Genomic DNA, 26,469 nt, shown 5'->3' on the forward strand with positions numbered 1-26,469 from the left:
TTTGACAAATCAAGCTAGTGCTAATATTACAATCAGATTTGTCCTAAACCTTTATTCAGCATTACTGACATAATACATCTATTGCAACAGTCCATAAATAATTATTAATATAAAATATTCCTACTACTTCCTATTTCTACTGGAATCTACTTTTATCTATTCCTATTGGTACAAACATATACACTTTGCACTGGCACTTGACACTGAATTCTTACAATGGTAACAACATCTCTCCCTTTTTTGTGTCTTTCTCTAGGATTTCAGATACATTATATTCACTTTGTTGCACAATCCACAATTGTTTATTGGAGAAAACAGCAAAACTACCATAACTCAAAAGACATCCTTGTTCAGCCGAGCTTTATTTCAAAGCTTTAAAATGTTATGTGGGAGCACTAATATATTAGGATTAAGTCACTAAAAATAGTAAACATAAAATTTATGACATTAAGAGGATTATCTAAAATTAATAGTTTAAGTTGTTCATAAATTAGGTTATGATGTGACATAAAGAGAAAAGTTAAATGTTACATTTCAAAAAAAAAGGTATTGGATGTTAACAATTTTAATTAAAAAGCATGTTGAAAATGTTACTGAATGGGAGGATTGGTGGAAAGAAATTCTTTTAAACAAGTTATGTCCAACCTGAGCTCTATTAAGCTAAACATCTTGCAGAAAAGAATCAACTATTTACTTCAACTTATGTAAGGGATGTTGCTTTCCAATCTGTATTTCCCTCTGAGTCGCATTTCCTCCTATAAGTCCTGTATATCTATCCGTCACATGTATGCGAAAGCAAAAAAGCTTACCTAGAGATGCATATGAACCGGGTGGCAGGGCTGCAGCAGAGCTGAAGGGGGCGTCTGATCCAGAAGACGTTACTTTCGATTTGGCACTGGCTGCTGCATTCACGTCAATGTCGCTGCGAGAACGTTGGAGGGATCCGGACGTTGACACAGATTTTGCACTTACAGTAGAAGCTATGAGCAAGAAAATAAACTGCATCATGAAAGATTATATCCCATAACATTGCCTGTAAAAGATCTTTAGCAAATATCTGAATTTCTTCCAGGGAAATCAGGAATGTGAGGGATACTCCTTCTTGCCACACACCCCCACCCAAATTATTCAGTACAAAAGGGATCCTATAGGTTATTTCCCTAGGAAAACTGTCATAATATAGAAAAAGATTTAAATTTACAATATTAATTAAAAGAGACAGGATCAAGCTAACACATACAGCCCAATATAAGTTAATTAATGCAATTTAAACTACTAATTTTATCAATTCAGTTCCTACCAGCAACACCTAAACTAATCTAGGCAATGAGGAGGATGCAACAACAGCGTACCATATTTATTGAACTTCTAGCAGTTTGGGAATACTGCATTATTATGCATGATCTTTGGTTCCTATATAACCAGTTTTATCACTGATTTTTGAGATTACTTTAATCTTTTCTGAAAATATATTCCCTTTTATAAAAATGTTTAAAATGTGTTTTTTAATCTGTTATACATGGGAACTGGTGGGTTGAAAGGTAATAAATAAATATTTTATCGTTTTAAAAAAGATGAATAGTGAGCTCTGATGAATAGTGAACTCTGACTCATGTCCTGCTTTAGCTTACCATAATAAATTCATAATTTGAGTTCATTTTCAAGATAGTTATCAATCTCTCAACTTCAGCAAAACTTTTAATTACTTCATTAGAATGTGGGATGTTGAATCAACGATAAAGCCAAATTATTTTGTAAAGATAAGAGGAAATAATGAAAAGCTTGAATATCAGTTTGTTGAGATGTGGGAGATTTTTGTTTTGCTGAATAGTACATTTGATGATAATGTTTACCCATACTGTTTTCTGTTTTTTTATTCAACCATTGAAAGACAATGTTTGTCTAATGATATTGATGTAATGTCATAAACAATTTAATGAAATAAACAAGTCAACACTGAAATCAACTGTGTGTATCCAAAAAAAAAACATGGAAAATGCTGACATTTGCAATAATTTTGTTTCCACATCTGCTGCTAGTCAGTGCTGTCATCAGCAGCCATTTATTTATAGTTCTGTGCACCTAGACTACAGATAGATGCACTAAAGCCAGAAAATGTTACAAAAAAGACATGTCAGGAGGGACCCCAGAAATGGAAGGAGGAAGTAAGCTTTGGTGACGTCCTTTGCCTAGGGCTTCTCTTATAGGATTGCACAAAACAGAAGCATTCTTATTTGCAATGTTTCTAGGTGCTGCTCCAAATGCATGTGTAAAGAAACAGGTCCCAAAAGCATTAAGATCACCTATGTCAGCTCACCCAAGAAAAGAAAAGTGTGGGTGCAAGATACCTACTACCCATGCTACTTTTCTTATCACCAATGCCCGCAATGCCTTGCCCTCATGTATATGGCAGGGTTGATTCCAGTAGCACTCAGAATCAGAACATAAGTAATCCCATGCTCAAAACAAAAGTTTCCTGGAGCATCTTGCACTTGATACCAACTAAGGTGCAGGCTGCAATTAGAACAATGCTCATCACATCATGCCTTAAAGTCAGATGCAACATTTATTATTAAAATCTTTTATTTCGGCTAAATAGTACATGAGAATTCACACATGTATTCTCATCTTTGAAGACACTAGTCTGCACCCATTGCTCTGCTGGAGACACAATAGTCATTTGAAAAATAAAAGAGTATGGAGGAATAATGAAAATATTCATTACCAAGACAACTGTTTCAAAAAACACAACAATATTTCTCAGTAAAGGATGTTTCAATAGAGGTTGGTGTAAGGTGTTTAAGCTACTTGTATCTCCTTTGTGTATTTCTAAGGCAGGCCTGCACTACCTGTAGCCCTCCAGGTGTTTGGGCCTCCAACTCCCAGAATTCCAAGCCAGTTTATCCAATGGTCAGGATTTCTGGGAACTGAAGTCCAAAGCACCTGGAGGGCCACAGGCTGCACAGGCCTGCTCTAAGGTATTAGTAGGAATTATAGATTAAATTGGCAAGCCTAGGCTACCCAAAGGCACTTATACTAACTGACATAGATGTAGATGAGGTGTGGCAGGGAAAGGAGGTTCTTTATTTTTTGCTCATTCTTCCATTAGCACACATACTTTCCCTCAGGTCCCTCGTTCTTACCTCGTGATGTTGTGCTTCCTGTTGGGCTTCTTTTGGCAGACAGTGGACGGCTAAAAGGAGATAGAAACAGATTGTTTCAATTTCTGATTTCCAAAAATGCTACCAGTTTACAACCTGGACAATAATATAGGATGCTCTCATTTATACAGTTCTTTTTTCAATACTTTTAAAACTTACCTTTATACCATTACAATTGTATGATAACAATATTTTATTATATTTTAACCCAATTACACCAATGACCATCTTAAAACAACTGAATTTAAAGTTAAATACAAGTAAAAAGTAACATCAGGGAGAAAAAATGAAAAAGCATACACTTCCATCAATAATCTCTCTCCTCAGCCTAATTTATCTCAAAAGAGAGATGTGGCTATGGAAGCAGCCAACAAAAAAAGCCTCAAGAAGGATTGAATCACGAGAGAAGGAAAGGACCGGACATTTTCTTTCTATGAACTTCTTTATATCCTTCTCATAGACACTACTTCAAAAATATGGCCCCATAGGGAAGTGCATTCCAGTTCCCTACTGTTCAACATGGAATGTGGACAGGGGATAGTAACATCTTTCTTAAGCTAATTTATCTCGGGATTTGTGTCTGATATTTGCCTATTCATTCCTCACACTACACTATTTCACTCCAGCCAATGCTACTCTGTTTAGGATGAGCCATGGCCATCCAGAGGTTAGAAAGTTATGGAGTTTCCTTCACTGAACTTGCTTAAATTAACCTTTCTTAGAATCTAAGCCCATGCCTTTTAGACATTTGCTGTAATCCCAAATTCACTCTAACTTGGATAAATGGAAAAATAAAATAGAGATTTGAGCCACTGGACCGCTCAAGGCCCAAATGATGTTTCTCATATAATCATTAAAAACTCCAGGAGCCCCTGGTAGCACAATGGGTTAAACCCTTGTGCTGGCAGGACTGCTGACCAAAAGTTCGTTCGGTGGTTCAAATCTCCCCAGAGAATCTCTGGGGAGTGGGGTGGGGTCTGTCAGCTCTAGCTCCCCATGCGGGGACATGAGAGAAGCCTCCCACAGAATGGTAAAACAGGCATCCCCTGGGCAACGTCCTTGCAGATAGTCAATTCTCTCACACCAGAAGTGACTTGCAGTTTCTCAAGTCACTCCTGACACACACAAAAATTTAAAAACTCCATTTGAAATAACTCTTGTCAATCACTGAACAAAATGGTAGCAACCTGTTTTGGAACAAGTCTCCACATTATATTATTCACATGTAAGAGAAATATCCAAAGAAGGGACTAAAATGAATAAAACCTGGAACTGGGAGGCAACAAATGAAAATATTTAAGGCATTCTTGTCTGTTGCCTTTACTAAGAGAAATGCTTTGCTATTCTCATTAATTGATAGACAATCCTTTTGTCATTTTCCCACTGCTCCTGATAAACAGAAACTCTAATCCTCCTCATTCCAGTTACTTTTATTTCAGTTAATGAATAAAAGAATTATAGCCAGATCTCATATCTTCCCAACTTATGCAATACTACATAGAAAAAACATATCTCCAAGGACTTACTTGAGACTCTCCTGGGAGCTAGAAGAGGAACGGTCTGATTGAGGCAAGGACACAATGCTATCGGAGTTCTTCAAGTGAGATTGTAGAGCCTTCTGGTATGAGGATTCCAATGAATTAAACATATGTTCTGCTTCCCGGTTAAAATGGCCATGGAAGCCCCAGTAACATCTGAAAATGAGAAGCAAAATTATCCTTGAACAATATGTTAGCATGATACAAACAAACCCTCAGACAGAAAACTCTGTAGGAATAAAAATGCCTGGGGAAACAGATAGGTATATTTGCATTGGTTTTTCATGTCAATTATTGATATTTCTTCACACAAATTGGATTTGGGGGGGGGGGGGCGCAGAGAGCAACACAAAGCATCTTGATTTGTAACTCTGAAAATATCAGCAACTCCTTAGAATGTCAAGACTCTTTAGAGTCTTGGCGCAGGCTGTGGCACAGACTGGTTAGCAGCCAGCTGCAACAAATCACTCTGACCAATAAGACTGCATACATTGCTGTACTACTGTATCTACACAACTGTCTGTTGGGTTCTTGTTTCTTGGTCCCAAAAAAACCGCCTGATGTTATCTTTTAATACAATACATCAGTTTTCTTGGACTGTTATTACACTTCCACATCAAATAACAATTCTTGTTCACTGATGAAACCAGCACAGAAATCAAACGATATCTACTTACTTTCTGGCTTTTATGCGTGCTTCAGAGTCAGCATCATGGATTCCCTTCTTTATTGTTTCAGCCAATACTGATATGTGCCTGATTGGAAGAGATTAAAAGACAATGTTATGTACTTTAAAAGAAGGGTATGGGAGCACTGCTAGAGTATCATACTTTGAGCTTCTGAGACATTTATACAGCCAATATCCTTTTTGAGGATTTGGTTGGATTTTTCTCTCTCATTCCAACCACCTTTATTACTTTTAATTCTCTTGCATAAGACATTCCAGAGAACATTCTTCAAAGGTCACTCCTTAGACTCTTAGAAACCATTGAAAGAATGATGCACTGAGATATTACAGCACACATGAACACCCCAAACCATACAAGAATACATAGGGTATCTCAAGTATCTCTGACTTAATATTATATATTGAATTGTACTTGAGAAACCAATGGGCTGAACTAATGTGATAGGACAGAACATCAATACATTGCAAATGCTCAGGAAGAAAACCTGTCAGAATGGTTTATTGTAGGCTGCTCAGCTTCTGTGAGGAAAGGGAAATGATCAGGAACAGATTTTTCCTAAGGAAAAAAGAAACTGTTTCCTAGGCAGCTGATGTAAAGACAACAAGGAGTCAGGGGTATCCTTAAGCAGGATATGTTACGTCCATGGAGGTAGCATTAGAAGTCAGATTTACTTATAGCTCTCTAGGGGAAATCTTTACCAGCAAATTCCATCCCACTATACCTCAGGGAGAAAGTCAAAGTTGAACTACGTGCCGTAGTTAGTCCTGAAGATAATTATCTCCAAAATCTTGAAATTTGTTCTCTTTTTCATTCCATATGTGTGCAGGGCCAAATTTAGCAAAACTAGCTCTCAGCTCAGCATACACAGAATGAAGGAACATCTATCTTTTGTGACAGCAAAGTAGAGCTCGCCTGCCACAACATATTAGGCATCAGGCAAATGAAGCTTCACCCAATCGTCTGGATCACAAAGACATAGCCTCTATCAGCATGATGTAATATATCTAACCTGTTTCATCTGTTAAGGGATAATTTTAAGGCTAAGAAGTTTGGATGCTGTCCCTGTAAATTGGAGGAAAACTGACATCTTTTTAGCTGTTGTGACAACCTTCTTATGCTCTCTTCTGATGGTCTTCACCCCTGTAGATGAGCATAATTCAGCTTTCGTCTATCTCTACCCAAACTAGCAGCATGTTTTTGAAACAACAAACTACACGATATGGCTATTTGGCAAATAACTCAATTGCACCTAAGTCTTTTGCCTATAAACAGGAAGACCACCAACCTTTTCTAAAATAAAATCTTTATAAGGACATTGGCTTAAAAGTTTTTAAATTCAGATTTTTTTTCAGTACAGTAAGCTTCTTCCACTGGCACCATCAAAGGTTCTGGTTTAAAAAGGGTTAAACATTTTTTAAAGGATTTAAATATTTATTTCTCTCTCTTCCTGATTACCCTCTCTTTAATTCCTCCTCTTTCCTGAGTTTAACAAATATTAAAAATATTAACATATTTTAGTGAGCTCTTCAGCTAAAGTACATTCCAGAGTGATTTACATAAGATCAATAAACGCAGGACAATCTTGTCAAGAAGCTAAAAATAAAAAGACATCTCACAGAAGGAACAAATGAAGATGGAAGAGGAAAATTAGAAAATCAGGGGCAAATTCCTTCTGTTACTTAGTATTACCTTATAATGATCTGCTGGAAGAGAAGCCATTCCGGGATAAGACCTGAGTTATATGGATTTAGTGTCTCTGTCTAAGCGTTGGAGTGGCCCTGTTTTTTGTCTCCTCCTGTTATGACTTATTGAAAAATATCAACTGAAGGAGCTACAAGCCAGACAGACCTGGTTTCCTTGCCCTAAACTTTCCCAAGTCCATCAGACACAAAATGAGTGCAGAAGAGAAACATACTTCATCTTTTGTAATATAACTTACCTTTCTAAGGAGTGTGTTTGCCATTCTTGTAAAAGTAAATTTAAAAATTCAAAACAGCGCCTAAAAGAGGAGAAAGAAAACAGTTTCATTAAATACCCTAAATGACAAAATGTATTTAAAATTTTAAGAATATGAAAGGAGTCTTAAATAAGCCCTATAAGCAGACCAACGCTCAAGCCATTAAATGTCAGCTATGTAGATGCATTCTGGAAAATGCTGGCACTTTGTTAAATTTCTGGATATCCTGTGTTCTGTAGCTGTGAAGGAGGCAACCATAATAAACACCTATATGCTCTTCTCTGAGAGTTTGCATCTTGATACTAAGTGGATCACTTTGGATGATTCGAGAGATTATTTATGGGGAGGTGGAATGTAGAATATTACAACATGCAGAATATATTTCTGTATGGTAAATCTAGATAATTTAGGGTTTTCCAATATGCATACAAGGATACAAAATGGAGAAGCATATCCTGAAGCAATAGCATTTACAAACAAAAATAGGAACATCATATCAATACAAGTAGTATGTAGTATGTTGTAGTGTATGCAATGCATGATAATTTCTAAGATGTAAAAATAAAAAATCTGTCTAATCTTATTTTAACTTTTATATCTATTTCAATTTGTTGTAGATTAATTTCTCCAAACAGGAAAAATTGGGGTAGAACAACAACAACAACAACAACAACAACAACAACAACAACCCTGCACCAAACAGAGGTAATATTTTTTCCCATTACCACAGTTCCACTAAATTCTGGATCCAGAATAATTACAAGCCTGTACACCTACTTAACAAAGAAAATGTCTTGGCTTCTCTTTTTTTACCTCACTGAAAAGCAAGGAAGATAAGTTGGATTTCTGTCACTAGCAACTTCTGAAAATCCGCCTATGAATAAGAAGTTCTATGCATTAAAATACAAGCCCAGAAGATATTAATTACACTGCCCAACACACATTTTGGTGCTTGAAGTGTTAGCCCTGTTTCTATGTATATTTGATCTGCTGATTCCAAAAACGGCTCCAGTTTTCTCTTATCAGCTCTAGTTTTTGAAACAGAAGATATGTCATCACACCTACCAGTGGCCATCTGCTCACCCACAGAAAATCATGATAACCACATCTAAGAAATTAGAGCTGATGTGGTCTATTTAATGGAATTTTATAAATCAGTGACCCAAACAACCCCAAGAGCAGACCTAAAAAGCAAGACATCGATACATTTTTGGTTGGGTTATGGTATTCGATACATTTATGGTATGGGTATGGCCCGGGGCTGTGGCGCAGACGGGAGAGCAAACCAGCTGCAACTAACTGCAATAAATCACTGACCAGGAGGTCATAAGTTCGAGGCCCGCTCGGAGCTATGTTGTTTGTCTTTGTCCTGTGTTAAAAGGCATTGAATGTTTGCCTATATGTGTAATGTGATCCGCTCTGAGTCCCCTTCGGGGTGAGAAGGGCGGAATATAAATGCTGTAAATAAATAAATAATAATATTCTTTCTCTCTCTTCTATACAGCACAAAAATGTAAATCAGTAAGAAACGCCAGTAGCAAGTGCAAGGCAATGTCACTGAAATAGGCAAAGCCATCTTTAACTATCTTCTTACTTAATTCTTGAAAATATATAGAATTTCCGTACTGAAAAAAATATCCGATCAGCTAGTATCAAATTCTCCTGATCCCCTTTTCTAATTCTAAACCTGCAGCCATACTGACATCATAGTAGACATTTTAATTGCTCATGGGTCTAAGTCAGGGCATGAGCCTGATATTTTCAAATATTTATTTCATGAGGCCAAGCCAGATATTAAAACTTTGATTTAACAGAAAATGCAAAAATGCACATCAACGAACTTTCAGACTCTACCTCTAATTTCATTTTGCTAGGTAATTAAGAAAAAGAAAAACTCACCTTCTAACAGCAACAGCTTTGGAGGTACAGTTACTGGTAATTATGGGAATCAGTCGAGGGATGTGCGTATGCTAGGAATGAAAACAGGAAGAAGAACAAGGAAACTCTAGTACCATTGGAAGAAAAATTGTTTTAACCGCTAAGAATGCTAAGAATGAAGAGATTATGCTTTGCTCAAACCGACACACTGAGCAAATGTGTCATTTTAATGTGTATAATAGAAAATTGAACTTTTTCTTGAAAAAGATATAAGCATTTTTAATTTAACATCCACAGAATCTGTGATTATTTCATTCCAGCTTTTTAAACAACCATGTTGGAAATGGGCACAGATTTGTGTACTTTACACATACTGGTAGGTAAGATGCAAGTTAATTTTTCACAAAACTAGATTGGAACATCAGTTAGGCCCAAATTTGTTACAACATTATGTACTAGGAATCAACATGTTTCTGCATGCCTGATTTCACATCTGGAGTGGGCTTCTTCAGAAATAAATTAAAAAAAATAGCTTTCCAACAGATGGGAGTTTGTTTTCCCACCAACCTTTCATTGCAGTTTAAGAAATAATTGCTTTAGTACAGATTACCATCATACTATTAAGAGAACGGCCCAGATGGCAGGGTTAAATTACTTAGGTCTCATGGCTTTGCCATTTTTCAGTTTGGCTACGTTCTGTCAAAGAACACTGCAGAATTAGCACGTGTATGCATGTGTGCGCCTATATAAAAATACAAAAAGCAGCGGCAGGTGATTAGCTCTTCCTGAATTCTTCTTAAAATTCTGCTAGAAGCTTGCTAATTAGAAGGATTTTCATATTTTTATCTACTTGAATGTTCTAGTTAGAATGCTTTGAGAGATACTCACTCGAATTATTAATCTAACAGCTACTACACCAGAGGTGGCCATGACTTTGGCACTGTTGGGAATGAGATTAAAAATGGTTGGCATGATGGCTTCTGCCCCATGGTCAAACTTGTTACCCAAGACCGATGACAAGTGCCTGAAAGAAACAACAATAACACAATAGCAGCAATATATAGGTCAAATCAGTTATATCTTGTTTAGCATCAGAGGCCAAACATACTTTTATTTTGCACATTTTTACAAACTCTGTGTCCAGGAACAGTGTTGAAACACCCATCACAGCACCTGACGTGATTCATTTTTATACTCCCTTTAACATGTGAAATTCAGCTCAGGTCACTGTCAACACTATTAGAGAATCCCCCAGAGGGTATAATTAAATTGCTTGGTTTCTTAGCATTGCCGGTTTCAGGCCTGCCATTCTCCTAAGCTTTTCATCTCTGACATTTGCAAATTTTAGAGCTGCTATTAAAAATGCCCTAGTGCTTTTCCTTCAAAGACAGTGCTTCCAGCAGTCTCCACCATAGACCTTTAACCAATGGGAGCACCAGACCAGAGGAACGACCTGACGTTTCACCCTGAACTCAGTTTGAACCCAAGAGACTATAGCAAAGATTTCCAGTTTTTTTATTTAAAAAAACCTTCTCCTTCCTAGTCTGCTAGTAATTTTGTTAGCATGCAGTCTAAGGATAGATATATAAGAAAGCTTTCAGGAACTTAGGCTAGGAATAGCTATGACTTTATGGAAGCAACTTTAATAGTAATATCAGCCATGCTCAATTGGTTTGCTCTCTTCTTGCCACAGTTTAAATAAATATTTTTGTCATTCAAATTACTGATGGGAAACATTTTAGTTTATGCTCTCATCACTGAAGTCCCCTGATTCCTTTGATTGCTGAATGACAACAATCCCTGTTGCATTCAGCACAAAGGGTCCTCCATTTCTCAAGACAAAACAATTCATAAATATGAAATGTTTAAAAAAAATCTAGTAAAATAGTTGGTGACATTACTTTATTTTTTTTTAGATATGTATAAAAGGTAGTGATGTTCATTTGGGTAAAAACTTGTCTTGTTTCGTTTCTGGCTTTCGTTGCGGGGACCTACCTGTTTTCGGAAAGCCTCCCGAAATTGTTTTGTTTTGGGGGCCCAAAAATCGGCCCATTATGGGCGGGGGCTTCCCACCCACTTGCTCCCTAAGGTGTTCGGCTGCCCGGCCGGCACTGCACTTCTTCTCTTCCTCCTCCTTCCTCCCTCCCTCACGCCCATAATGCCCTGCATTAACTCACAGGAGTCATGGCCAGGCAGCCCCACATCCAGACCTCAGCAAGCAAGCAGGAAGGAACCACTGCCCCTCCCCCTTTTCAACTCGGAGTGTCTGGTGGGTGGCGAGGCATGTGTGACAGTGTAGGCGCTCAGCTGCAGGCAGGCACTGAGAGGTGTGAACAAGCTTTCCAGGCTTGCCTGCATGCCCCACGCCACACACAAACTCTCCCTGAAAAGAAAGTGTATGTGTGGCAGGGCGCTGGCAGGCCTGGAAAGCACACACTCACCTCACAGTGCCTGCCTGCAGCCGAGTGTCAGCACAGTCACACACCCACACACACATGCATGGAAAGGAAGGAGGGGAGATGGTTCTGAATTAGTGAGACTCACACACTCACATACTTCCTTTATGTTCAATATCTCCTCTCTATTTAAAAGCCTCTTATTTAAATTATCAAACAAAGAGCATGCCAAACTGTTCAGGAACCAGAATGATTTACATATGCATTTAGATAACTATGACAGGATATTAGCTATATCTGCATCTGAAATAGATCATCCATTAACTGGTTATTGTGGATGCTCAGACTAAACAAATAATTGCTTAAATTCTTCCAATGGCTTCATTAGTTTTCTACCTAAATGGAAACTAGAGTTTAAACATGTGGTTACTGGAGAATGCCACTGAAATTAGAAATAATCTCTACTAATTTTCTCATCCAAAAGAAGACTGTGGAGAAGTCATAGTTATTATGTTTAATTTTAACTGTTAGAGTATGTATTTGTGTTTAGTTGACACAGTAGCTGAAACAGAAGCCATCTTGTTTCAATCCACAGTAGTGCTGTTACCAAGGAGACGGAGCTGGCTAGCTCACCAGAGGGAGAAGTGGGCAGAGCCAAGAAAAGGAAAAAGTGGGAGTTTTAAAAGAAGCCAGTGAGTGCGTGGCTGGAGGCTTTTCAGTCAAGAAGGGCTAAGGAGACAAGCCTGGCAAAAATTTTTAGTCAAGGCAGACTAAAGGGAGCCTAGTCAAGATCTCTAGTTGGGAAGGACTAGTGATCAGGAATTTGATCGGTAGTAGATCAAATTAAAGGCTTTTATTGTAGTTGGGACATTGTTCACTAAGGAGCTCAGCTGAGGTTAGAGTTCGCTACAATTTATATCATCAGTAGGAGAGTGAGAGTGGAATTACACCAGAGACTACTGTTGTGGTGGTTATAAGAGTTATTAAACCACTTGTTTATCTAAAGTTCCATAAGTAAATCAATCAACCTGCAACCATAAGCTTTGTATGCAATAAACTTCTTGTTCTTTGTTAACAACTGACTCATTTCATCTCATCTGCGTCTGTGGAGCCAAATTTCATCAGTGATAATTCAAAAGCCTCATGTTGGTGGCAGTTACCTTAATAAATCACCTAATTGGGGAAGAGTAATAGTCACAGTTACCTCAGAAAGGGAACAACAACACAGAAATCCCTAACTACAGAGACAGAGGCTGGGATCTTGAAATAAAGATCACCCCCTGTAATCCCCTCATATAAAGGTGATATATATATAATCTAGAGGGATTAAAAGATTCAAAAATCCCCTCAGCAGTGGAAACAGCATTTACAATTTGCTTTGACACCATTACAATTGGCTTGAATCTTCCCAATTGGCTTTAGCACCATCACAATTGGTGGCAGCGTCGGGATTGAGTCTTCGTAATTAGATTAAACCATCCCAATTGAAGTAACGTCTGCGCAAGACATTATCAATTTTGCCCTTCTTCACAAAGAAATGGAAGAAAGCAATACAACTCTGCTTCCAAACAACTGGAAATCATAGATTCACAGTGGCAAAGAAATAAAACAGATGAGCTAGACCAGTGGTGGTGAATCTATGGCACAAGTGCCAGATGGGGCACCCAGAGCCATCACCCTAGCACACAGCCATTGTCGCTTCGCTTCAGGGCTCTCCTGGCAAGAATGCTGCCACAGGAAGCGCTGAGGAAGAAAGTAGTGAAAGTAGTGTCCAACTGTATTCATTCTGCAATGTACATGCAACTTCTGACTCCTGTCTTTCCCTTCACCTCAGCACTTAATAAAGGCTGGCTTGGAATTCCAAGGACCATCCAGTCCAACCCCCTACGATATGCAGGAAAACACAATCACAGTATCCTAGAGTTGAAAGAGACCCCAATGGCCCATCCAGTCGACCCCTTTCTGCCATGCAGAAAAAGCACAATCAAAGCACCTCAAAAAGATGGCCATCCAGCCTTAATAATAATAATAATAATAATAATAAAAGCAGCAGCAGCAACAATATGAGTTTTTTCTAAAATAATATCCAGTATTCAGGTTAAATTGCTGTGTTGCCACTTTGTGATAAGTAAGTAGGTTTTGGGTTGCAGTTTGGGCGCTCTATCTCTAAAAGGTTCACCTTGACTGATCTAGACTTGCAATTCAATCTAGGATATTTTTACCTTTCCTACAACAAAACTGATGAGAGAAAAAAAACTTTCCTATTAGAATAATTAACACAAGATATGCAAGTTGTATTCCTTACCCCAATGTGATACAAGCCTCTCTCACTACCTGGGACCGCAAATCTTTAGCGGATAATTTAAATGCTCCATCAAGCAGACGCAGGTGTTGGAAAAAGGTATCATATTCAGCAGCTCCAGCCAACAATAAAGATCGGATCTTTTTCAGCTGTTGCACAAGAATTTAGAGTGAAGTTAACAGGGATATTGTCACATTGGTAAGCATATTTCTGATTTATGGCAAGAAGCACAAATGTGCTACCCTGTTTCCCCAAAAATAAGACATCCCCAAAAAATAAGACCTAGTAGAAGTTTTGCTGAATTGATAAATATAAGGCCTCCCCTGAAAGTAAGACCTAGCGAAGTTTTCGTTTGGAAGCATGCCCAGCGCCTGCCAAACAGAACACCAGATAATGCAGGATTGGTAAATGTACATACCAGTTGTACATGGAAATAATGGTAGTAACAAGAAATTCTTGATAGGATTCAGTTTGCCTGGTTATACTGGTTTGTGATGACAACTACTGTACAGTATATAATAAATGTTTATTTTTTTGTTCAACAATAAATGTGAATTTTTCTTCATGGAAAAATAAGACATCCCCTGAAAATAAGACCTAGCACATCTTTGGGAGCAAAAATTAATATAAGACACTGTCTTATTTTCGGGGAAACACGGTAAGTAGTGTAGGGATGTTTTAATATTTATTTAGTATATGAAATATTTATATACTGCCCTTTAGTCAACATTTCAGAACAGATCACAAAAACAAGCTTTTAAAAATGGAAATAAAATAGAATAAATCACATTACCAAGGAAAAATCAGCATCAAACACATTTAAAAGCCTGGGCAAATAGAAAACTCTTGGGGCTGTATCCAGGATTGAATATTCAACCACCCATAGCAAATCCCAATGGAAGGGGATCTCTCTCTTTTCAAAAAATACTCTCTCAGCCTAACAAATATTCTAAAAACCCTCCAAAGCCAATTGAACTGTGAAGGGCAGAAAGAATGTTCATGACCTGATTGAATACTACATGGATTCCAGCCTTGAGATTTTAAATGAAGCCCATTTAAACTCAATTTGATTTTGAAGAGAGACTTGGGGATAGTGGTAGATAACATGTTCTAAACATGGAGGGCTACATTGGAACATACAATCTCTCTGGAAATAAAGATCAAATGTTCTCTTTGGAGCTCTTTTTCTCTTAGTTTAAAAATTTTCAGATGGATAATAATGATATTGAATGCAGAAAAACAACTTTCTTTTTCCATGAACATGCAAGTACAGTAAGAGTGTTATTGTTATTCATGTGCAATTATGACGTAAGTGTCAAACAGTGGTAAAATATCTGCTAAGTTGATTATTTTATATAAGAGTTGAATAAAATTGAATGCTTACTGCAGATACTCTCTGTTCCCAATCATGTTTGTCATCTGACAGGATTTCTCTGATTTTGTTTATGGATTCTTCAAGGTCTCGGCTAGAATAAATCTACGAAGAGGAAGAGGTTTAAGATGCAAATATTTATTCCTTAGATGCTGAACATATATTCATTTCTCAATTTTATCAAATGACTTACATAATTTATTCACATACTTTAAAAATGTTATATACTACACATTAAAGGCAATGTTACTAATATTACTCCAGAGCCCAATTAACACACTTAACCACAGGCATTTCCTTCTTTGTTATTTTATTAAGTTAGCACTAAGAACATTTGGAGAAAAAAACCTCTATAATTTAAACAAAGATAAAATAAGTACTTAATATTCTTAAAAGGAATTCAGACCAATTTAGATAGTTTTTACTACTTTTGACTTCGGCTACTAAAGTCCAAACAACCCAACCAGTGGAACTTTCTCTAATTCAGGGGAGCTAATTGTGCAGCCCACCTATGTATGGTCTGGGGAGAGAGGATTACAGGTCTTTGGACCTCAAATGGCCTCACCAAAAATATTCAACTCAAAATCTCTCTTCTCAGATTTGAAAATGCTGTTTTAATCCAATCTGATCTTGAAAGAGAAAAACAAGTTGCCCAAAGTGAAGCAAGAGTGATTAGCAACCTTCCATTTGTTCGAAATGGTGGCTGTCATGGTAAGATGTGGCCTACCATGTCTAGGGAGAGTCAAAAATAGCCTTCTAAGCTCTGGAGCCTGCTCTAGCTTTTGCTCTGGCTAATAAGTCTTTCCCGTTGCACTTCCCAAGTTCCAAATGGCACATTAGAAAGCGAAAGATTCAGGTGGCAAATCCTCTCGTTGCTCATGGAAATCTCTGATCAACAGGGGCTTCTGTCAGCAGATGGAATACAAATGTGGATACAAACCCAATATAACATGTCTATATAATCTGTACTGATTAAACTGAACCTTATGTCCATTTATGATATAGTTCTAGATTTATGCTGAACTCATTGTACTATGTATGCAACTGTCATGAGCTTTTAAAGCATTTCCCCTTACCTCATATGCCAGGGAAGACTACCAATGCCTACTAATTACCAATGCACCAAGCATCTTGATGTTAACATGTCATTTAAGACCTTTGCCTAAAAAATTAAATATTTGCTCAAATCTGTGTTTGGCTGTGTTTGACCTTTATTTCCCTGTTTTACGTAACGTAAGGACAAATTTACATGACATAGAGAGCTTGCAAGATGAATGGGTTGAATTAATCATGTTGTTCCAAGTTCTGGGCTTGCTGAAACGAATGTAAACAAATAAGCTTATCTCGGTCAGAGGCAAATCTTACTAAAGTATTTCTACAGCAAAGTCTAGCTAGAATTTTGGCTAATATATTAAGTGTTCTGGTCTCCTTATCATTTAATAACAGAATTTTTGAAGCAACATATGTTTATATAATGTTACAATTTCAATGCCGCTTTACTTTGCTTACTAGGTTCCCTCTTGCCTCTTGGCATAACTAGTCTGTTTTCATGTTCAAAGAGAATTCATGCCGTATGCACAGCTATCTGGCCAAAATATTTTTCAAGTATGGAGGGAATCATAAGGTGGATCTGCACTAGTGAAGATAAAACTCACTCACTTCTTTTCTCACAGGCTTTCAAACAGAATTTGTTGAAAAGAAAAGGCCTTGCTCTTAGGGACAACTCATATTCTATAGGATAGGACTGAGCCCGGCAGGTGAAGATCTAGTATTAAGAGTTTGGGGCCATGAGCAATAGATCAATGCCACTACAGATACTGCTCTGATCCATGATAGTGGAGAGCATAGTGATTGGTGCTCTTTAGTTTTTATCCAGTTTGGGTTCCCAGATGTTATTGAATGACAACTCCCATCACTTTTGCTTATCTGCCATACGGACTGGGGATAATGGCACTTGTGGCTCTGAGGTTGGGGAAAGGTTAAAGGACATTTTAAAGTCAAGCATCATATCCACATACCTTGTATCCCAATTCAAACCCCACTCTCTTGACTAAACAGAACAAACTACAGCCTTCCAGATGTTACTGCATCACAACTCCCATCAGGTCTTAATCATTAAGTCACTATTTACCTGAACTGTTGGGACATCTTCAAACGCTTTAATAAAATCCTCCTCATCAACAGCACCAGCCCCTTCTTTAGTTGCTGGCAATTGCAAAAGGAGAAACAGGAATTGTTGATTTCATTTGCCAGAGATTAACACAGAGAAAGAAAGCAACAGAACAAACAAACTAACAAAAGCATAAAGTATGTCATTTTACCTTAAAAACTACATGCAAAAATCTATCTTAAATAAGGATAGAAAAGAGAGAGAAATATAGAAGTAGAAAGAACAATCTGTATACATTGATGTTTCCCTACCAAGATCATTAAAAGAGATTAACATAAGATAGGATTTACCCCGATCTCGAATGATGCCTTTGCTTTTAGAGAAGGCTACATCTATAATTAATAAGTGTGGTATTCTTGACAACGACATACGATGAAGAAAGGCAGATGGATAGAAGAAGGAAAATCTTTGAAACATTAATTAGATTGAGGCTATTGTTTGACCGAGATATTCTGAAAGCTTTCTGAAAGAGGTACCACATGGAAATACATTTCCTCAGTTATTTTCCCCTTACACACACACACACACACACAGATTATTCAGGAAGATGTACTTGATATTTGGAAAAGCACTGGCTTTGTAAGAACCCCCACTAACTTCACATGAATTTAGTTTTTAACATAACAGTTGAAATGCAATATTTAAACTGTTGAGGGCTTAGATAAAGTTTATCTACAAATCTGAATTTATATATAGTGCCATACTAACACAAATCAATTTCAAAATACTTAGCAAAAGTCTTTCAGTATGTTCCCAAAACCAACAAGTTAATCAATGTCCCAGCTGTAATGTTCAGTTATTCCATCAAGTGACACCGAAATGGAAATTACAAAAACAAAATGACAATAAAAATATGACGACAGACTTTGGGCCAAACTTGTGATATTTAATGGCCTGACCTACCTGGAGCCTTTGAGACTACAGCTGCTGTTCCAACCCTGCGGACAGTCCCCACCCCACCTTTTCGCACAGATGAAGGGGCCTTTGAAGACGTTGAGGAGCTGGCTGAGGAAGGCCTGTTCCCATCCACAGAGTCATCATCATCAAAAATTTTATCTGAAAAAGATGCACAGGATGCAATTCAGAGATTTGTTGAGAGTTACCACCTGTTTTGAAACAAATTTCTCAGAAGAAAGGAAAACTTGCTTAGTTTAGGAACAAACAGAATTCCCAATTGTCCATTCTATGAACCTATTAATTTCCAAAATAGAGATTAAACAATATTATTTCACTGATATTTCCTTGACAGGCAAGAGAAGACTCATATGTAGCTTTGTTTATCAAACACTGATTAAATAAGTTCACAATGTATAAGGAAAGGTTAGGAAAGTTCCTTTTTTGGATTACAATGGTTAGAATTTACCTAATGCAGAGCCTATACCTATTTTCAATGAGTTTGCCCCACAAAATGGGAATGAGATGGATCCATGTAAATGCCACAGAGGGAATTCCCTCCCATTTTTGCAATATGTGGCCCAAGTACATGGGCCCTAATTATGCTCAGAACCAATCATTTTCAGTTATGAGAACATATAGATGAAGTTTCCACCCTCCCCCTTAGGGTGTAGAGACGGAAGTATTTTTTTTAATGTTCCAAAAATGAGGTTCTAGTGTGTTGAGAATACATAGTCTACACACGCATTTTCTGTGCAGAAAATAATGTTGGTATTTTTGCACGGAAAATATTATATTCTGCACAGAAAATTCTGGTTTCTGTATAAAGCTACCAAGAGTTAATTTTGTGCAGAATAACAGGGAATACTCTTCAAACATTGCATGGTTTTTGAAGACTTTTTTTGCGGTGAATGGAAATTTGCTAAAAGTACTAATTGCTTCCTCTAAGAAGAAAATTATCAAATAATTCCATCTCTACGAAGCAGGTTTAAGATGGATTTCAGAAAAATTATTATAAATCCTTTGACAAACATTCAGAGTTATCTCTCTAATGTTTAATTTTAAGACATTTTTAGTATCTATAGTATTTTACATTATTTTATTTGCTTAAGGCATTGTAATTTTGCTTGCCATTTCCCTGAAGGTTTATCTGACAGAAAACACTTTCTAACTACGGATTAAGACCAAGAGATGCTTAGGATCACTCAGAGTTATGAACAAAACCATTCCCTCAGGCTCTGAAAGGCTTTTGTTAATTGTTAGCAACATGAAGGGGCAAAATTTTGTATTGTGTATTCACAATGAAATCTCTGTGTTAGGCTTTCATAGCAAGGTACTCACAGCCTTACTCACAGCATTACTCAGTCTTACTACAGACAGCGAGACCTAATAACATTAGATTTAGTGTTGTAATTATTAAGGGTAGGTTAGTATTTCTATTCTACAACCTCTTCACACAGGCATTTTTGCCCAATTTTGCTGCTTTGCAGCAAGGACAGGGCCTGCCATGCAGCATCACATGATGCACGGCAGGCCTCGCCCACTTTCCTCCCAAAGTTGTGCCTACATAGGTGAGTCCTTCGGCTGCGCCTGCACGGAGGTTACGAAAGGCGAAGGACGCACTACCTGGCCAGTCGCCCCTTCTTCCCAGGAGGAGGAGGAGGAAAAAGAAGGAAAGACAAATCCCTGCCTGCCCCTTTCCCTCACGAGACAAGGCAGCAAAGTTGTGCCCAGGTCGCTCTGTTACTTTCTTCTCTCACCCTCCTTGGAGTCTCCGTCCGGGTGAGAAAGAAAGGCCCCCCTCCAAGGCCTCTCTCCCTTCACCAGAGGTGGACCCAACCACCCCCGACACCCCGGGGAAGGAGGCAGAAGGGCACTGGCTCTCCCTCCTAAAAGATCCCCTGCCTCCGTTTTGGCAGGAGGAACAACCAGGGTTCATCTACAACAGGCATGGGGCAACTTGGGCCCTCCCTCCAGGTGTTTTGAACTCCAACTTCGACAATTCCCAATAACCTCAAACCCAGGGGGGAAAAGGAAGGCTGTTGAGGCTGTTAGGAATTGGGGGAGTTGAAGTCCAAAACACCGGGAGGGCACAAAACAGGCATTCCAGACAAGAAACAATCACAACCAGCTAACACCTCCCAAAAAAGGATTCTTCTAGGTAGTAACCACACAGACCTTAAAGCTCCAAGGCTATTCAATACTAATCAAGCCACTCCATAGCAACATACACACCTGCCTCAAGCAGACAAGAGTTCTTTCTACCACCATGGACATTCCACAAATACGTATATCAACCCCTTTCTGTCCCACCTTAATTAACACTGAACACCCTTGCACCTTCAAAGCCAGGCTCCCTCCTATGCCACAGCAAAAAGTAAAATCCACTTCATTGTGTATTTTAAACAGTTGTCTACAAGGGACCTCAAGCACATAATATCTAATAATTACTGTGGTCTAATAAGAATACAGAACAATATAATCTCTAAAATCACAACACTAAATAACACTCACAAAACAGGGGAATTCCAGACAGGAAACAATCAGGCCCAGCTAACACCTCCCAACAAAGGATTCCCTCAGGCAGGAAGCACCCAGCCTTGGAAGCTGCAAGGTCATTCAATACTAATCAAGCTAACTAATTGCAGCATTCATACTTGCTCCACTGAGACTATTCATTGCTATTCGACCTGCCCAACCAAGAATTCCACAAGGTAGAAAGCGCCCAAAATTAAAAGCAGCAAGACTGCTCTTCAACCTGCCCAACCAACATTTCCCCTAGATGGAAAACCTTCAGGTTTTGAAGCCATCAGGCCATTCCATCCCATTCAACCAATCCAAGGAAGGAGGCCCCTATATACAAAGCGGCCAGACTTTGAAACAGCGAGGCTATTCACTGCAATCCCAATTGGGCACAGCAACGCGTCGCAGGGCACAGCTAGTAACTTAATAATAATCAATATCATGCTAGAAAATGTTCTTTTTACTGTTGCAATGAGAAAACGCAGATATTGTCAAAGGAAAAGACCTTTACTTGACATAAAAAGAGATTTTTGCTTTCTCCTTGGAGATGTACTCTAAGATGTACATGATCAAGGGCGTGGCTTTCTATGCCATGCAGCATTAAACTAAAAGAACACAATTTCCAGTGTTTTCCTCCCAAGATGCATAATTTGTTTTTGTGATATTACAAAAAGACATTGCTTTTAAATAACATTTCAAAAAAATTGCTAGCTGTCACAAGCATTAGGTACAAAGACTGAGTGTTCTACGGAAGAATTACAAAAAGATACTTCTACATTATTGAAAGTTACAAAAAGATATTTCTCTGTCAAAACTGTATCACTCAAATAAATAACCTGAATAAACTAGCAGTGTTTTTTCACATTACCACTTTATTCTTTCCAAGTCAACACATTCTGGTTCAAGATGCTTAGCTTTCACATAGCACGTGGGCAGATCAGAAAGAGAAACAAAGGAAAGGATAAAATCTGAACCTGGATTTCAGGAAATGTGAAGCAAACAACCAAACACACACAGTAAAGGAAGGCTGCTATGTATTCCAATAAAACAAGTTTTTCGGGAAGGATTAAATTCTGCATGTTGGCTTTACATTTTAAAAAGCGAAATCCTAATCTCCTTTACCTCTACTGACTTCACTATATAACTATCAAACCAGCACACTGTTCAATGTATTTAGCAATTATCTATCATTGCTGATGCTTCCATTCTGTGACCCAAAGCTCATTTATGAATGACGACTAGCAATATGCCAGCACATGTCCTCCATAAAGAGGCCTTTGTCTGCTTATTGCTGTCAGTTAAAGAAAAAAGAAATGTTTTCCTCCAAAAAAAAAACCCCCTTCCACCTTCTCTAAATAAAGAGAACAATCATGAAGTTTGCTTACAAGTACATATCCTTTTGCAAATTAGCTTTCTCAACATTCCTTCATATTTTCCATCGCAAGTCTAGATATGATGCCGTCTCACAACCTGCTGCAGCTTCCAGGACATAATCAATCCATGCCGTATTCATTAAGCCTGCTGTCTTCACACACACAGTCAAACAGCCCAGGCTCCAGCACTGTTTCGGTACCTCTGACGAGAGAACCCAGTATATCCAACAAGAAATCCCAGTAGATGTCAGATCATTCCAAGGAGTAAAATAGACTGGTATATACAAACAATTCCAGCAGGCAACCTCACTATAGCCAGTTTGATTCAGAAGAGGAAGCAGCCCAAGTGCATCCCTTGGGGAAATTCGAATGTGAGCATCTCACAACAGCTGTCATCATTTGTACATGACAAATGCATTTGTCATTATTCATTTTAAAGGCTAACTACATCACATCTGTGTCAGATATAAGAGCAGAAGTAACAGCTGCTATTCCAGGAATTCATGAATATACATAATGGCAAATGTTAATACTCTACTAAAATATATACAGGCAGTCCCTGGGTTAGGAACAATATAGGTTCTGTAGGTTTGTTCTTATGATGAATTTGTATGTAACTTGGAGCAAGTGCAGGTACATTTTTGCTATTGTTATTATTATCCCTGTCCTCTTCATTTATACACCATTTTTTCCACAAAACCAGAAGGAAATTGGCCTTGCTAAAAAGCAATGTCAGAATTTTACCAAACCCATAGAAGACACCTTATTCAAAAAAGCCTCCAATGAAGTAGATAAATGGTTTTCATCAAATTTTGAGATAAATATACTGAGGCTATTAAGAGACTATGTACTCAACAAAGAACTCTGTTTATTATTGATCTTCTCTACTGCAGTGTAAAAAACATCAGGCCTTAGCTTATAACCATCCCATGAGGTACTCTGAAGCAAGACTGGCCAAAGCAAACCATTATGCCTCGTAGCAGAACACTGTTTGAGACATTAAAATGAGTACTGCACCAGGCCACACCATTAGCAGCATATTACATACATTTCTGAAATCAAAATTTCATGCATTAAAAATTGCCTCTTCTGCTCTGAAATTACTATTTCATCTCCACTCCCCTGCCTCAATACACAGAAGACCAATGTTCTTGAGATATCTGATGTGGAAGACCAGCAATGTTTTTCTAATGTGAACCATTTTTTTTCTTAGAGAATACAACTGGTTTTTTTTCCTGGAAACTTGCTACAGAATAGCAGTTGATGGCTCCCAGAACAGCATTGGTACCTTTTTCTAAAATATAGTCCACAGCACTTGGTATTCATTGACAATCTTGCACTTAATTACTAATCTGAGATGACGCTGCTTAGCTTCCAAGATCAGATGGGATCTGGTATCTTAGGGATGTGGTATTTAGGCCATTCCTGCCTAAGTTACCAGAATACTAAAAATATCTTTATGCAGTAAGTTCTGTTTTTCAAATGTTATAGTTTATTCAGCCCTTAACTGACTTCCAGGTGCTGTAAACAACAAGTGGCTCTACGCACATTTATTTATGCTTTGTACAAAGGTTTTTATAAAACCTTCTTTTCTCTAAGATTTTCTGACTTCTTTGCTTTATTGGATGAATGTACCCAGCTTCTTTAGTCCCTTGAAAACACACTGGGATAGGAACCTGATTATTCATAGTTTCTATATATTCTATATAGATAAATCATTTCCACTTGTATTCCATATCATCAGAGAGCCATTCTGAAGTTAGTGTTTGCAGAGACTTCAGTATCAGGAAGAATATGGAAACATGTGCCTTGGTTAATTTTGTACACACAGAGATATTAAATGTACATTTGCCCATCAAATCTATCACATTTAAGAACAAAGAATATTGCATTCAGGTCTATGTGAGAGCAAACCCTGAGCTGAAACTCAATGGGGTTGCTTGGGATAGACAGCAAAAGCCAAGTGCTTTAGTTCTTGTTGCTAAGAAACATCAGTTAGTGAATTTTTCATTTACTGAAGCTCAAGGGAACCTGCAGACAATAAATAAACCGAGACCAGCTCGGCATAACAGGGTTCACAGGTAAGGCTTCATTAGTCCTTTTTTATTCTATCCAAACACAGTAACAACACAGGAATCTCAAATGTGACAGATGTAATATCTTTTGAGATCCACATATATTAGCAGTATAGATAATAAGAACTGTTCAGAATTGTACAGAGTAGTTGACAAACCACTGAATCAGTTCAGAGTTTCAGCAAAAATAACCCAAAACTCAGGAGCATTCGCCAACTTTGGCTAAAATCTTGTTAGGTGGCCTTGTCCCTCACTGGGGATGAGATGAACCCATGTGTCATATAGATGCCACAAGATCTATTCTCACCCACCCAGCTTTATAGTTTAAAAGCAAGGCTTTTTGGCATTGCCTTCTGATGTGCGACAGGAAGTAGCTGCTAACTGTGAGAGAAATAAGGTTGAACTGTGAAAGCCATCCTCTGCTTGGCTATCCGCCTCCCCCCAGTAGATTCAAATCAAGAAAAAGCTTCTTAAAAACCATCACTCCTCTTAACGTTCCCAGCAAGAGTATCCCTCTGGCCAGCTAAACCAGGAAATCTCAATAGGATGGCCCCCCACGAGGGTCTGCCTCCAGGGGCAAACCAAGAATGGGCAACTTCAAAGCCCCTGAACAGATTCAGAAGTGGAGTGGGCAGTTCAAAAGACAACATGGCAAAATGGGACTACCTAAGAGAATCCTCCACCTTGTGCAACTGTGGAGTAGAACAGACAACTCCGCAAATGTATGCTTGTCCGCAATGTCCTGTCTCATGTACAGAGAAGAACTGTTTGAGATTACAGACAATGCAGTCACTGTTGCCCGTTTTTGGTCAAAAGATATTTAGTCGCTTGCGCTCCTCCTATTTTTGTCACTTATATACTAATTTATGCAATGATTTTGATACAAAATAAATAAAAGCTTTATATAGTTATTTGACAATATAACACAAATGCCCAAAAACTGGAAAAAAAGAAGTAAACAAAACATCAGCTCAGCTCAGTAGTGTTATTCTGCTCCAATCGTGTCACTTCTAGCATTCTAAAACGTATTTGCTTTCTTCAATCCAGGTATTTTGATTCTGGGTTGTTGTATGTTTTCTGGGTTGTATGGCCATGTTCCAGAAGTATTATCTCCTGACGTTTCGTCGACATCTATGGCAGGCATCCTCAGAGGATCTCACAACCTCTGAGGATGCCTGCCATAGATGTCGGCAAAACGTCAGGAGAGAATACTTCTGGAACATGGCCATACAGCCCGGAAAACATACAACAACCCTGTGATCCCGGCCATGAAAGCCTTCGATAACATATTTTGATTCTGTTTGAATAAGCTATTTAACCAACCATTGTTCAAGTCATTCCAATGGCTTCACTGGGTTAGGAAATACATGCTATACTGGCTCTGGTAATGGTTTGAAAAACTTGTTGGAAAAACACATTATGTTCACCTCCCATCCAATGCTACTGACCAGGTTATACATTCACAATCAACTATACTTTTTAAAAAAGTAATGTGCTGACCACTGGCGTTCTTTCTCTAACTCCAGCACCCAAACTATATAAATGGTGTAATTCCTCAAATGAGGATTATAAAAGTTAGAATAACTAGTATTAGTTGTCTTTGCACATGTTTTATCTTCAAAAATACTCAAAAAAGAACTCAGATATACCACCTGGCCTAAAACCTGCGGACCTAAATCCAGTTCTTAGTCTCACCTAAAGTAGGCATAATGAATCAATGGGAACTTGACAAATCAACATTTATCTAAGTTCTATTGGTTCCATGGATCTATTCTAATTGAGACTCATAATTTGGATTCAGGGCAAATAGTGCATTCACTGATCAAAGGTTTATTGGTGAAGACAATTTGCTGGCATAAAACAGCAGTAACACAGGAAAACACCATCACAACCATAATTATTCCACTATCAGTTGAATATTTCTGTGCTGTAATGAGGAGCTCCCAGATGATGCTGTCATCTGTAAGTTTTCATTGCAAATTAACAGCTAGATTTAAACAGAAGCAGAAATGGCATAAATTTTATACACAACTCTACAGAAGCAAAAACAAAACAAAACACAGCAGGCAGAGTCAGCAGTTAGATGCTGCTAGTAGCTTGTTCAAGAACTTCAAAAAGAAATCTCCACATGACAAAGAAAC

The 26,469-nt window shown here is 38.1% G+C and overlaps 1 protein-coding gene across 24 annotated transcripts in view; it reads right to left on the minus strand.

Annotated features, from left to right (window-relative positions):
• clasp1 (cytoplasmic linker associated protein 1) overlaps positions 1–26,469 on the minus strand; it is a 232,682-nt gene that overhangs the window by 98,506 nt on the left and 107,707 nt on the right. For 23 of the 24 annotated variants that reach the window (XM_062967373.1, XM_062967374.1, XM_062967375.1 and 20 more), the window contains 11 exons: positions 18,367–18,519; positions 17,425–17,498; positions 15,306–15,398; positions 13,925–14,070; positions 10,112–10,247; positions 9,245–9,315; positions 7,328–7,387; positions 5,377–5,454; positions 4,688–4,855; positions 3,144–3,193; positions 810–980 (listed from right to left, as the gene is read on the minus strand). In XM_062967373.1, the coding sequence (XP_062823443.1) occupies positions 810–980; positions 3,144–3,193; positions 4,688–4,855; positions 5,377–5,454; positions 7,328–7,387; positions 9,245–9,315; positions 10,112–10,247; positions 13,925–14,070; positions 15,306–15,398; positions 17,425–17,498; positions 18,367–18,519 (1,200 nt within the window). Of the gene's footprint in view, positions 1–809; positions 981–3,143; positions 3,194–4,687; positions 4,856–5,376; positions 5,455–7,327; positions 7,388–9,244; positions 9,316–10,111; positions 10,248–13,924; positions 14,071–15,305; positions 15,399–17,424; positions 17,499–18,366; positions 18,520–22,265; positions 22,535–26,469 lie in introns of those variants that run through there. The other variant, XM_062967390.1, reaches the window with a different exon arrangement.

Source organism: Anolis carolinensis, chromosome 1 (assembly GCF_035594765.1).
Source record: "Anolis carolinensis isolate JA03-04 chromosome 1, rAnoCar3.1.pri, whole genome shotgun sequence".
Classification (NCBI taxonomy): Eukaryota; Metazoa; Chordata; class Lepidosauria; order Squamata; family Dactyloidae; genus Anolis; species Anolis carolinensis.